This window comes from Cryptomeria japonica, chromosome 5 (genome assembly GCF_030272615.1).
Source record: "Cryptomeria japonica chromosome 5, Sugi_1.0, whole genome shotgun sequence".
Classification (NCBI taxonomy): Eukaryota; Viridiplantae; Streptophyta; class Pinopsida; order Cupressales; family Cupressaceae; genus Cryptomeria; species Cryptomeria japonica.
In genome coordinates, this window is record NC_081409.1 from 310,903,175 (window position 1) to 310,916,812 (window position 13,638).

General features: G+C 37.8%; 1 protein-coding gene across 1 annotated transcript; it reads right to left on the minus strand.

Annotated features, from left to right (window-relative positions):
- Positions 1 to 11,674: 11,674 nt before the first annotated feature.
- On the minus strand, positions 11,675 to 12,518 carry LOC131063214 (uncharacterized). The gene has a single exon (XM_057997006.2). It carries the CDS (start codon positions 12,304 to 12,306, stop codon positions 11,995 to 11,997), a length of 312 nt encoding a protein of 103 aa, XP_057852989.1. The 5' UTR covers positions 12,307 to 12,518; the 3' UTR covers positions 11,675 to 11,994.
- Positions 12,519 to 13,638: the final 1,120 nt, after the last annotated feature.

A 13,638-nucleotide genomic window follows, 5' to 3' on the forward strand; every position in this document is an offset into this window, starting at 1 on the left:
TTTTATCCTAAATTAGCTGATCTGTAGATATGGTATTCCAAGTTCAATCGTCACAGATAATGGATGAACTTTCAAAAACCAAGATGTACAAGAACTATGTGAAAAATTCAAAATCCAACATCGGTTTTCTACACCATACTACCCATAGGGGAATGGTCAAGCAGAAGCATCTAACAAGACGATCCTGAAAATACTCAAGAAAACAGTGAATGATGCAAGCAAAGATTGGCACGTACAACTCAATCTAGCACTTTGGGCATATAGGACCAGCATTCGCACACCTACAGGAGCAACACCATAGTCATTGGTATATGGATCAGAGGCTATTTTACCCTTGGAGGTAGAAATTCCATCTCTTAGAATCTCTTTGAAAGGTTTAATCCCCAATGAAGAGTATCGAGTTAACTGACTGCAAGAACTGGAACTATTAGATGAAAGACGTCAACATGCTTATATTCATCTCAAAGCATTTCAGCAACGCATGTGCAGGAGCTACAATCACAAGGTCATTCCTCGTAACTTCAAGGTTGGTGATCTAGTCCTCAAAGAAAATCCAAGAAATCAACAAGATAGAGAAAAGAAAGGGAAATTTGAACCTAACTGGTTGGGTCCCTATGTCATCATATCAGTCAATGGATTAGGTGCCTATCAGCTAACAAATTCTGAAGGAGATGTGCTCGATGATCCAACTAACAACATTCATCTGAAGAAGTACTATACTTAAGGTAGCCTAGTGCACGGAAAAAGCCAAAAACAAACAAAAAAATCAAAAAAATCCACAAAAAGCAAAAATACAAAGTACACTAAAAACAAATGGTGAAAACCTGGTAAACAGGCGCCCTTGTGAAAGACCGGCTCTTTTATCTATATCCATGCCATTTTATCCATCAAAACACTATCGGCCATCGCCCGACACTTAGCATATATCCATTCAGGACATACTTAGCGTAGTCACTATCCTGAGTTATCCATCTATATCTATTTTCTTATCGCATTCCACCATGGCTTAGACATCACTGTACATAATCATATCCAGAGGTACACTCATCTAGGGGCATTAAACTGTTCAAACACTTGCAAACATTCAAGACATTCCAACTATTTCAAAACTCAGACGCATGACATCCAACAAACACAACTACACTTCATCGCAAAAACCAAGACAAAAACAATCCACAAGAATCTCAAGGATGGATGATTTTCTAAAGTACTAAATGTTGCATTATCACATAAATGTCTTGATTATTTTGCATTTTGAACTTTTTAAATTGATGGAATCTTCTCCTTATCTCATAAAAAGCTTCAAAGCTAGAGATCATGAGGAAATTCCAATATTTTCTTAGTCTTCTGTCTGGGAGGCGATCACTTGTACTGTGTGGATATTTTCCTCGAGACGTGATACATATCACTGAAGGCCTGATTCCATTTCATGCATATAAATGATCTACTCTTGTCTGTTTACGCAATACACACTCAGGTCGTCCTGGTTCAATTAATACCTTGACATTTCTGCTATCTTGCAAAATCAAAAATCATGTAAATTTTACTTAGGACATTATGGTTCAATTATACCATTATGCTTGTATAAATTTTCAACATATCCAACAATCAATAAATGCTCCATGATGATATTTACAAAGAAAGCAAACAAATGGTTATATCGGATGGCAAATACCGAATGAGAGGTGCTCCAAAAACAATTAGTTGCATATCATTTTACAATTAGTTGCATTTCATTTTCCAATTAGCTGCACATCATTTTACAATTAGTTACATATCATTTTGCATCATTATTACATCATTTTACATCATATCATATTATATGTAGCAGCATATTAAAAACATACATCTCATTTTCAAGATACATCTCACAGCATATAAAAACATACATACTGCATCATGCATTACATAATATATTGCACCAATCACATAAAAAACACTCATATAACATGCATCCATATAAACACATCACATCGATCAAATATGGTGCTGTATATATATATCTCAAAAAATGATCAAAATCTACAAAATGTGTCTCAAAACTATGTCCAGTACATAATATACAAAAGATCCAAAAATACAATAGAGACCCTGTCTCTCAAGTATGACTATCTCCAGACGGAGATGGTCTCGCTCCAGATGCGCCTGCCCCTGGATCTCCAGGAGGGTCCTGTCTCGCTCTAGATACACTCGCCCCTGGATCTCTAGGAGGGTCCTGTCTCGCTGGCCCAGTCACTCCTCGGCTCTCAGATCGTGTCCCAGCAGTTCGAGATCGACTCGATCTCGACTGTGCAAAGCTCTCTACACGCCGATCTCTGGGAACTGCAGCCTCATAATGCCGCCTGTAATACTCAGCCTCCTGTACTCTCCGTGTCAGCTCTCTAAGGGTGTCTCTCAAAGGACCACCCGCCGCTGCTCTCTGCACAGTCGCCAAAGCCTCCTCTGCTCGACCCCACCACTCTATCTCCGTATCTCTCTCAGTGGTCAACTGCGAGATCTGTCGCTGATATGTCAAAATCTGCGCCTGCAGTTGCTGAACGGTAATCTGCAGGGTCCGGATCTGTGCATCCTCTACATGCCCTGGCACTCAAACCCGCAGCGGTACCTATGTTGGTGCCACCCCTCCCACTCGGCCTGTCCTAGGTACGGGAGGTGGGAGTATATCTACCCTCCTCCTCTGTGCTGGTCTCACCACCTCCTCCTCACCCCCCACTGCTGCTAGCACCTTCGTCACTCTCCCCTCTCTCCTGGCTCCAATAGCCAATCCTCCTCTCCCTCTCTCAATCCTCCCCTGCTGTACAGCTCTCTCCACACCTCTACCACCTCGCCTCCCTCTGGCTCCTCTACTTCCTCCATCATCTCCATCATCTCCATCATCTCCCCCCTCCTCGCCATCCGAATCAAAGGCTGGCCTCATCTCCTCTGGATCTGAGATCCTCGCCACTGCCCGTGCAACAAACAAACGAGCGAACTCGTCAGTCATCCCTGCATCCTGTATCTCTGGGGCATAGTCCTAGATCTGTCCTGCCAGCCCTGTGAACTCCTCTATGGCCATGGCACTATCAATAGTCGGCCCCCAATTGGCCACATCCTGCTACCGTCATGCATACAAGCACGCTCCCTGCGGAATCCCCTGCTGCCTCCCGAACTGCTACAAAACTCGAGTCACCAAAAACCGCTCAATGATGAACGGAGTCCTCCCAATCAGATACCTCGTCATGAAAATGAAAGGCATCTCTATCCCATCCTCCGCCCACACCTCGCAACCTGTGTACGGTCTCCAGGTGACCGTATCTATATCATCAAAAACTCTCCTCCAGTGCTCTAGTTTGCCCAGCTTACGCTGGACAACTAGGCCTCTATATCTGTAGGCATATGTAGCACCTATGGGCCTATCTCTATTTGCCAGTGGCCTAGCTACTGGAATGTGCTCCCAGCACCATACCTGTAATAAGGTCACATGCATTGATAAGCTCCCATAACCGAGGTATACTACCTCATGCAGGCTCCTGTAAAGATGGGCCAACATCGCTGACCCCCATGAAAATCTCCGGCCCTGTGTGACCATCTGCTCCAAGACCAGTCCCCATCCTACTGAAAATCCCTTTGACCTGCGATCAGGACAAAGGAATCCCCCAATGAATCCTGCCAATACAGATGGCAGCGATGCATAATCCAAATCCTAAACTCCTGCCAGGGGATCTCATATCCACAGACAGTCTCATCATGAAATATATGGCGCAGTGCCTCTATGCCGCCCTCCTCTGACTACTCGTAAGGTAAAATGGCCCCTACCACAAGAATGCGCAAAATCCGGTAGTAGTCCTCTGGTGTCACGGTCATCTCTCTAGTGGCAAAATGAAAGGTGTTCGTATCGCTATGCCACCTCTCTGCCAATGCTGTCAAAAGTCCCCGGTTCACAGTGAATCGAGGCATATCCAGAAGCAAGGTCAATCCACATCTCTCTATAATATCCAAATCTGCCTGTGACAGACGTGGTATCAGCGTCCATGGTCTCGGAAATCTCTCCCTCGACTGCACAATACCCAATCGCTCCTGTCAACAAACAAAACATATCCAATATCAGTTTCCACATCAACACAAAGATATCAAAATCAAACTTACATCAAAAACATGAAACAATTTGCTCATCTACAATCAAAGTTCAAAATCCTATCATTTCATATCAACTTGTAAAATAACTCAAGTTTTCAAAAAACATATCAAAACTTGTAAAACAACTCAAGTATCAAAATCACATAAACTTGTAAAACAACTCAAGTTTTCCACCCATATCAGCTTGAAAAACAACTCAAATTTCCAACCCATATCGGCTTGTAAAACAACTCAGGCTTTCATACACATTGAACTTGAAACAGACAATGCAAATACATCATATTCTGATCAAAACAACAGCTTGATATCTATACATAACTTGGAAAATTGCACATCAAAACAAGTTATACAAATACTCATCTTGGATAAATGCATCAAAACACGACAGGCAAACAAAAACACAACTTTTCAACTCGGTCAAAACTGCACAATTTTTTCAGATGCGCTAAAACAGACCTTCAATGTGCTAAAACAAACCCACGCGCTAGGCTGCTTGTCCTACGTGCTAATCTATTTGTCCTATGCGCTAGTCTTTGTCTACACACTACTCTTTTCCTTCATTGCGCTACCTAATCTATCCTATGCGCTAGAACCTATCTACGCGCTAATATATCCCTCCTAGGCGCTACCCTTTTAGCCCTATGTGCTAGCTTAGTCCTGCGCTAAACCCCCTTCCCTATGCGAACTTCGTCGGCTCCTATGCGCTAGGTCATACCTACGCGCTACCCTGTTTCCCCGACGCACTACCCAAGCCTTTGCATGCGCTATTATATCTACACGTGCTAACCTAAAAATCATATGCGCTAACAAACATTTTCGGACGCGACCCCTAAATTTAAATCTGATGCGCTATTCTACACTTCGTATGCGCTACTGTTGACCCTAGACGTGCTAAAACGAAATATCCAAACTTTGAAATTCAAAAAACACCTAAAAATGACAAAATGAAAAATCGAAAAGGGGTCAAAAGTGTTGACTTACTGGTGATCCACGCGCTGCAGGTCTCTGATATCTCCGAACGCGCTCGAAACGGTGTCTGTGATAAGGAATAGGCATTTTCTCTCCAGAGCAAATTCTCCTTCTTCAAAGTCAACAAAGCACAAATGAAACTAATTTGACTCCTTTTCCCCTTTTATAAGAGGAAAATGAAATTAGGGTTAGCCCACTGGATTTGTAATATGGTCGCGGTCTCCCCTATACCAACACAGTTGTAACTTATCGGGAGATGAATCAATTCACACACTTTTTACCTGCACCAAATCATACACATCATACAAACTTCATCACTTTAAATCAAAAAAATTTAACAAAAAAAAATTGATTCATCTCCCGAGGGGGCATCACCATCAAATCTCGAATCAGGGGCATCACATCAAATCTGGGGCACAACTGGAAAATCAAAAAAGAGCGACACAACAAAAATTGCATTTGATCATAAAATCACAAAAACACATCATTTTCTTTGAAATAACATGTGCACACATGTCACTTCAAAGAGGGGCAAAATGTAGACGTATAAAAATGACCATATTCCTAAATGAATATTTTATGTTCATTTCTCTATTTAATTAAATCCAATTTAATTAAATTATCCACATTCTTCTATTTAATTAAGTAAATTACTTGATTAAATTCACTATACCATTTAATGAATAAATCATTTTATTCAATTAAATCCCTCTAGCCACTTTTAATTAAATTCAAATTTAATTAAATGGTTATCCTAAATTGAATAAATCTAATTTATTTAATTTCCCCAAATTATGACCAAATTGAATTAAATCAATTAATTTAATTAAATCCTATTATTCCCCATCCACTTGCAAAATCCCAAACCCCTTTCTAATCCCTTCTAGAATCTTCTAATCGATTCTAATTAACCTAACCCTCCTCTAAACTTTGTCACATCCCTAAGCAAAGGGAGGTCACTTCTCAAATGACCCAAAGTCTTGGATAACCATTAAAGGTTTTCAACCTTCAACCACCAAAACCCCTAAAGTCTTTGAAAACCATTAAAGGCTTCCAACCTTCAACCACTTAAATCCTCAAAGTCTCCAATAACCATTGATGGTTAATTCAAACCCTCCCACATGGTTAAAACATTTGTTTTGACTCAACCTCTACCCAACCCAAAGGTCTCATCAGGCCATTAATGCTTTGACCATGATTATCTCTTAATCATTTGCACAAGGGTTTATCCTTGGATTAAATCTTAATCCATTGGATAAGCCTAATTTAAACTTGACCCTTAGCCTTTAGATAACCATGAGGTCTTCTCAAGCCTTTAATGCCTCCAACCTCTTCTTTCAACCCAATCCTATGTTGACATTTGTCACCATTTCATTGGTGCCAATTGTGCACATGGATCCCCAACTTTCAAACTTGGCCCTTGATTGAAACTTTCAATCCTGACCATCCATTGCCCTGTTTATGCTATAAATAGAGCTCTCATTCCTCCATTTTTAACAATCATCTTTCAAATTTGAAGCATCACACTTATGCTCAAATTCTTTCAAGCTTTAATATCATCTTTATGCTCATCATTTAGCCTCTCTTTAAATCAGGAATATAGACTAATATGCATGCTTAGATTACTTTATTTATCATTTTAGCTCAATCATAGACTAAATATAGTATGCTAGGATAGTATTCATACTAATCTCATCATCTTATCATTTAGATTATTGCATTTTAGCATCATACATAGCTTACAACACATCTCATACTAAAATCTAAAAAAAAGCATCTCTCGTTCTCATATTTGCCATCCCTAAACCATTTTGCTCAGTAATCTGAGAGCAAAAACGTTGGTTTGAGGGACATTGTGAGATAGAGAACCATGGGACCCTCCTTGGGAAGCTGAGTAACACATCGTTACTCCATAGCTTGCATCAAGAAGTCCTGTGTGTGTGTGTGGACTAGTATTTAACTAAATTTTCACATTTTAAGTTTTATTCGCCCACTTTTCTACCATACACTGGTAATAGGATCGGTGAAAAGAGCACATATGTCAGCTTTAAGTGTGCCCTTTTTTTTTTTCTCTTGACCATTTGAAAACCCATCCGCATTAAATGTTTGACATCTATCCCTCCATGAACCCCATTTCGTAACCTCACTAGATACCTCATTTGCACTATTGGCCATTGTTTCTAGCATTGTGGAGAGGGTTGAGTGGTGCTCAAGACTAGAGGATCTCAGCTTATTCACCAATATAGAAATTTGGGCACTATTTTGTGTAAGGTGATTGATGAGATCTTCTTATGAGACATCTACACGATCTAATGGAGGATGTGGAGGGTTTAGAGGTGGCAGTGATTGTTGAGGAGTAGCATTTTGAGGATTTTGTGGTTGTGGAGCAACGTCTTGAGGGTTTTCTTGTTCCTCATGTGCAATGTTTACAGGGTTTGCTTGTGTTGCTTGTGCAGGAGGAGGTCTTTGTTGTCTATTTCATTTTTGGGGATTGCTTATAGAATCTAACATCAAATTAATTAAAAAAAAAACTTAAATCAATTAAAAAACCCTACTTCAATTAAAATGAAAATAAAAATAATCAAACCAATAAAAGCTTACTTGTTTGATGGGGTGCCATTGTTGAAAATTGCTCTTAATGCTGAGAAAATCCAAAATGATACCAAACCCATGTGGGTTCTGTGTTTTTTTGGCATCCTTTTGCTAATGTTCCATGGGTTACAAAAAAATATAATGTTCCTCAAAACTCATTCGGGTTTTGAGGAACTTTTTATTTTTTATTATAAAATATAATGTTCCTCAAAACCCGTACGTGTTTTGAGGAACCTTTTATTTTTTTTATTGTTTTGGGCTATTTTTATAACATGCACGGGTTGTGAATTTTTATTTTTTTTTGCATGTGGCCACTTTTCTGTTCACCGTCTTGGTGCACTTACCTTGAGCATCCAGTAAAGGGGAAGCAGATTTATGTAGAGGATCTAAAAATCACTCAAGGTCCCATCAACTTTGCTTCTTTGTCCTCTATTTGGGTGCTTAAAGTGGCTGCATTTTCTCAAGCCAAAGCCCATGAAGGTTTGGAAAAATCATGTTCAAATTACAGTGAGTTGATCACTTTCGCATCTGGTGTATTGGAGAAAATCATGCCTTCATTTTAGAAGGACTTATTAGACACTCCATCTGGTAATCTAAAAAGTCTAATCAATTATTTGGATAGTCACTTTCAATTATTTGAAAAATCTGCTGAAGAGAAGGTCCGCAATAAATTTTATGCTAGAAGGTTTCAGACACTAAAGAATATGGTTGCTGATGATAGAGTCACTTTAGATGTCGGTATAAAAGGCATCCATGATACATTTTCTGAGGGAGGAAATATCTAGAAGTCATGTTTAAAGCTATCCAAGTTTACTCAGAATATTGAGAGTAATATTAAAGCACATGAGGATCAACTTGTCAAATTATCTTAGTCATTTGATCCATTATCAGTTTACCTAAGTGGTCATGAAAAATAAGTAGTATCTTTTCTTGAGAAAATTAGGAGTTTGAATCAAGAAAAGGAGAAAATAATTGGTCAAGTTAGTGAACTTAGGAGCCTTATCACTCCTAAAATGGATATTATGCTTAGTGGTTTGGAAGATTCTCAAGCTTCCATGAAATCCTCAAGAGCCATTCGATCTAAGATCAGTAGAGGAACTTGCATACTTTCTTAGTGGGCTCATAACTATGATGGAGAGTCTTAAGAAGAGCTAGGATAGCCATCTAAACTCTCTGAGAAATTCTTATGCAGATATTTTTTTATTTTTGTGAGTATAACTATGTATATATGTATGTAGCATTTTTGGTTTCCAAGACTCTACCTTTTCCATTGATGTCAAAGGGGGAGAGTAGATATGTGAAAAATGTTGATCTTAGGGGGAGTTATTAATTTTTGGAGTTTGGTAGTCATATTTCTGGTGGTAGTGTATACATTTGGTTTTTGGTCCGACACTTAGTCAGTTTTCACTATCTTGCAATCAATGCCAAAGGGGGAGATTGTTGACAAGAGACACTGCAAGTATATTGAGATGTTGTCATTGATGGCAACTCATATTATAATTTGCATCCGCAATTCATGTTTTTATTATTCTAGAATATTGAATGAAGATTGCTTGAGTTTGGTGAGGTCCGGTAAGGAAGTAGTACATCTGGCAAAATGATCAATGTTTTAGTTGGTGGATTATTTTGGTCATGTATTTTTCTATGTGGATTTCAAAGAAGGTTTGTGGACATGTAATATGCCTTATTCCAGGATTGTGGCCTCCAGTAATGAGTTTTATGTTAGTTGGGAGATCCAATAATCGTGTTTTTGATATGGACTGTGTATATCAACTGCAACGTGTGGTAATTCAGTTCACGAATCTTGCAGATTGATTTTGGTGATTGTTTGTACTTGAGGTTGATGAGCTATCATGTGGGAAGCATGTGGACATATTTTTTTGGTCCGCATGAGTGTTATGATAGGATTGAGCTGACTTCTACACACATTTCATCCTTTGTGATGTGTTCTTAAAGTCGACATGAGGTTGTAACTTAATCTGTGATGCAGAGATATAAAAAGGGTTTATTTGATCATTTTGGTGTGTGGTGTTGATGTGAGTGATGGGTATGAGTGGTTGTGCGTAGTTTCACTTGCGCAACTATTAGATTTGTCCTCTAGATTATAGCAGAATATTAGATCAAAGTAGAGTTGTGGAGCAGTGCAAGGATATGCGGTATTTGTTGATGCTATTTCATACTTCAAACTTCATTGTAATTTCTTACAAGCATTTTTTAAGGCAATGATCCTTTCGAGTTGTAGCCCTTATTGTAAAGATTGAGTAGTGAGCTCTAGGTAGTGTGCCTGAATGCACATGCATTCCCCTTATGCAATATTTCTATACTTTTAGTAGAGTATATTAATATTGTGGGTTAGACTCCCATCGTGGTTTTTCCCTTAACCGGGTTTCTACATAAAAATATCGGTGTTATGGTGTTGGTGATTGTTTTAATTATGTCTTGCATCTATCTTTCATTCAGTTGCTTCAAGTGGATTAAGAATCAGTTAATGAATGTTTAGTATTGTAGGACACTAATTCACCCCCCCTCTCAGTGTTCATTGATTCCAACAAGATGATCAACAAAATTATTGGAATCAAGGACATGGAAATGACAATGAAATGAAAATAGATGGGGCCATTGGTAAATTTCAAAATAAAACTAGAGCATGTTAGGTATGATATGTGCAAGCGTGGCTCAATCTAGTAGAAGAGAAGACATAGGTAAATTAGTGTTAGTATATGTAATGTTGTTCAATCTTAAAAAGTGGAGTCTAATTATCAATCATAATTTGCATAAGAAATCAACTCGTAAACAATGAAGAAAAAAAACTTATGTATATCTTGAACTGCACAATGAAAAAAAAAAAACTTATGTATATCTTGAACTGCTAATTTAAATCTAATTGCAGTTAACTTTTCTAAGTTAACTTCTCTAAATTAATGCAGAGTACACTTGTTTCTTCACAATGTTCAATATTTTTTTGGCTGGACCACCTTGAACTCCTAATGTAAATCTAACTACAAATTAACTTATCTAAATTAATGTAGAGTACACTTGTTTTTCCACAATGCTCAATATTCTTTTGGCTTGAACACCTTAATTTTTTTTTAATCTACATTAGAATACTAAATCGACAACATATTATAATATTGTACGTGGGCATCTTTCCTCTGTCTTATACATTTACGAGATACAATTGATTCCTCTATTTTGTAGAAGTAGGGGTTCCAATCGTATTAGCTATCCAGCATGCTCGATGCACATTGACCATTCATAATATTATTTACGGTCAAAAGTTCATCCAGTATGCTGGATAGGCATTGCTGTTTGCAATATCTTAGTCATTTTTCATGGCCACTCTCTTTTTGAAGGTAGTTATCTCTCTGTTAGCTGTGACAACAATGCAGGATAGATAATAGCTTCTAATTCGCTCAAATTATTTGCAAGATACGCCAGCTCAAAATTGTGATTCATCTTTCAAAGATAAATTTGTAATTATTCAAACTATTTTAGTGCAAGATTGCAAATACCCACGTTTCTCTCTACGAGAATAGCTGTACCATTTAAATGTGGAAAGCCAAATATTGAATGAAAGCTAAAACAAAAGAACTTTGAATAAGGCATTCAGAATGTGATCAAAGCCTTTTATCAGAATGAAAGCTTCTTTGTATTCCAATATATATGTCCCTTGGAAGACCCTTACCCATATTCAGACATACAAAAAGTTTTACATCACAAGATTTAATGGTAGAATATCAGAAAGCTGAGTTGATATTGATAAAGACATTGCAGAGCACTAGATCCACAAAAAGAATCCAGTAGCAACAAAATGATACCGTTCACATTCTCAAATTTACTTTTATATATACAGAAACATTTGACATAATAATGGTAATACAGAGACGATTCCCAGCAGCTGTGCCAGGAGTTCTACTATACAAACAACTTAAGAACTCTCTTCCACTGTGATCCAAAATTCAAAGAAACCCATATGGAGAAAACCTATTCTATAACAGATTTCAATTGATCTGCTATGATTTCTTTTTAAAACCAAGTCACATTCACCACACTCCATTTGCTCTTCATTTCACTTAAATTCACTTTCATTTATACAGAAACATTTGAAATAATAATGGCGATACAGAGATGAATCCCAGCACTTGTGCCAGGTGGTTTACTATACAAGGAACTTAAAACTCTCTTCCACTCTTATACAAAAAAATTCAAAGAAACCCACACACAAAGAAAATCTATTCTATAACAGACTTCAATTGATCTGGCATGATTTCATTTTAAAACCAGGTCAGATTCACCACACTGCATTTGATCTTCATTTCACATTCCCTTCAGTTGCTGTGGGAGAACCACAGGTGAGGGAGGGAATCGAACATGGGTATTCCCCGAAGAAATTTTCTTGGAGATCTGACTGCTGGGTATATTACTTTTGGTGTTGTGGGAAGAGAGAATGGCCTCCGCCATTAACTCAGAAGAAAACCTTCCCGAATCACCTGGAAGTCTCATGTATGCAGAATCCAATAAAATCCTCTGTGATTCGCCTGGAGAAGCCAATGGAAGGCCATTTTCCTGCCCACCAATTTCCCTGTGCTGAACAATGGCTCTGTAAATATAAGGCAGTAATCCTTCCATACTTCCTCTAAAACAAACACTTCTAGAATTTCTTATTCCTAGGATTCTATGCCGGAACTTGAATTATCTGAGAACAAATAATATAGAAGGGCTAATAGAAATAATGGTGTTCTGAGAAACGAGAATAATTCGGGATTTAATGGCGGTCGTAGATAAACATGCAAGACAAAGAAGATTCGGAAGGCCGGCCGCTCAACAAGCTAATGAAACTATTGGCTCGCCCAGTTGTTTTCCATCTCTTTTCCTTATGAGGCCAAAGGTTTTCTAGAAAATACTAGCATTTTTTAATTCCATGATAATCCATTCACCCAGTCAGGCGTGTAGCACGAGAGAAAAAACATGCAAAATGGAAACTCATTTTCAAAGCCACGATGAAACCTAATTGTACTTTTCTGAAACGGAATCTTACCAAATTGGTTTTGTGGAAAATCAATCAGGAACTGGTCAATATGTGGATTGGTTTGTTAATCTTTGAATACAACTAGCTTTGCTTAAATTTAGTATTGTTTAATTTATTTTATTGTCTTTTGTTCTTAAGTCACAATCTAATAATCTAATTCAGTTTCTTAATGAGGGTTGGTTTGAGCGATAGCGTGAAGGCGAAGGAATAAGTTTAAGTGATAAAAGTCCTTGGTGGAGGCAAATTCCATTGACCATAGCTAGATAAGGTTGCAGACTGCAATAATCTGATTTCCACATCATTTCCTATTGTGAATACTTAAACAGGCTAAATCCAATGAATAATGGGGATTTTCATTGGAGAAAAATGTCAAAGTTTTGATTTTTGTTGCTCTAATCCCTAAAAATTAGGTTTTAATTTTCATTGCTGTAATCCCTAAAATTAGGTTCAATGATTTTTCCTAATGGTGGATTTGAACTTGTCAAGATTGGCCCTTAGTAAAATCGCGAGTTCTTCACAATAATTCAAATTAGATGAGATTTAACTTGCATCTTTACACGTCGAATTTTCTTTAGGTATTCAAATTTCAACTTAGAAAATTGGGAGTAAAAGTTGTATGTTCCTTATGATTTTGTAGATGCCAAGACTTACAACACGCCAATTATATCACATCCAACTATCTATATTCAAATTGTCTATTATTTAAGATTAGATTGAAGCCTATGAATTCCCATTTTCAGGTACGGTGTCCCATCAATTGGTTCATTTGTCAAAACTGTTCCCCACTGATGACGACTCATAAACAATCATTGACAGTTAATATACCAGTTAAAAATTGTCAGTTTGAATTTCCTATGCCTACTTAGGCTTCAATTGTGGAGGAAGTCTCCCATTTTTCATTCTTACAAACTTATTATATTAGATATTAGGGA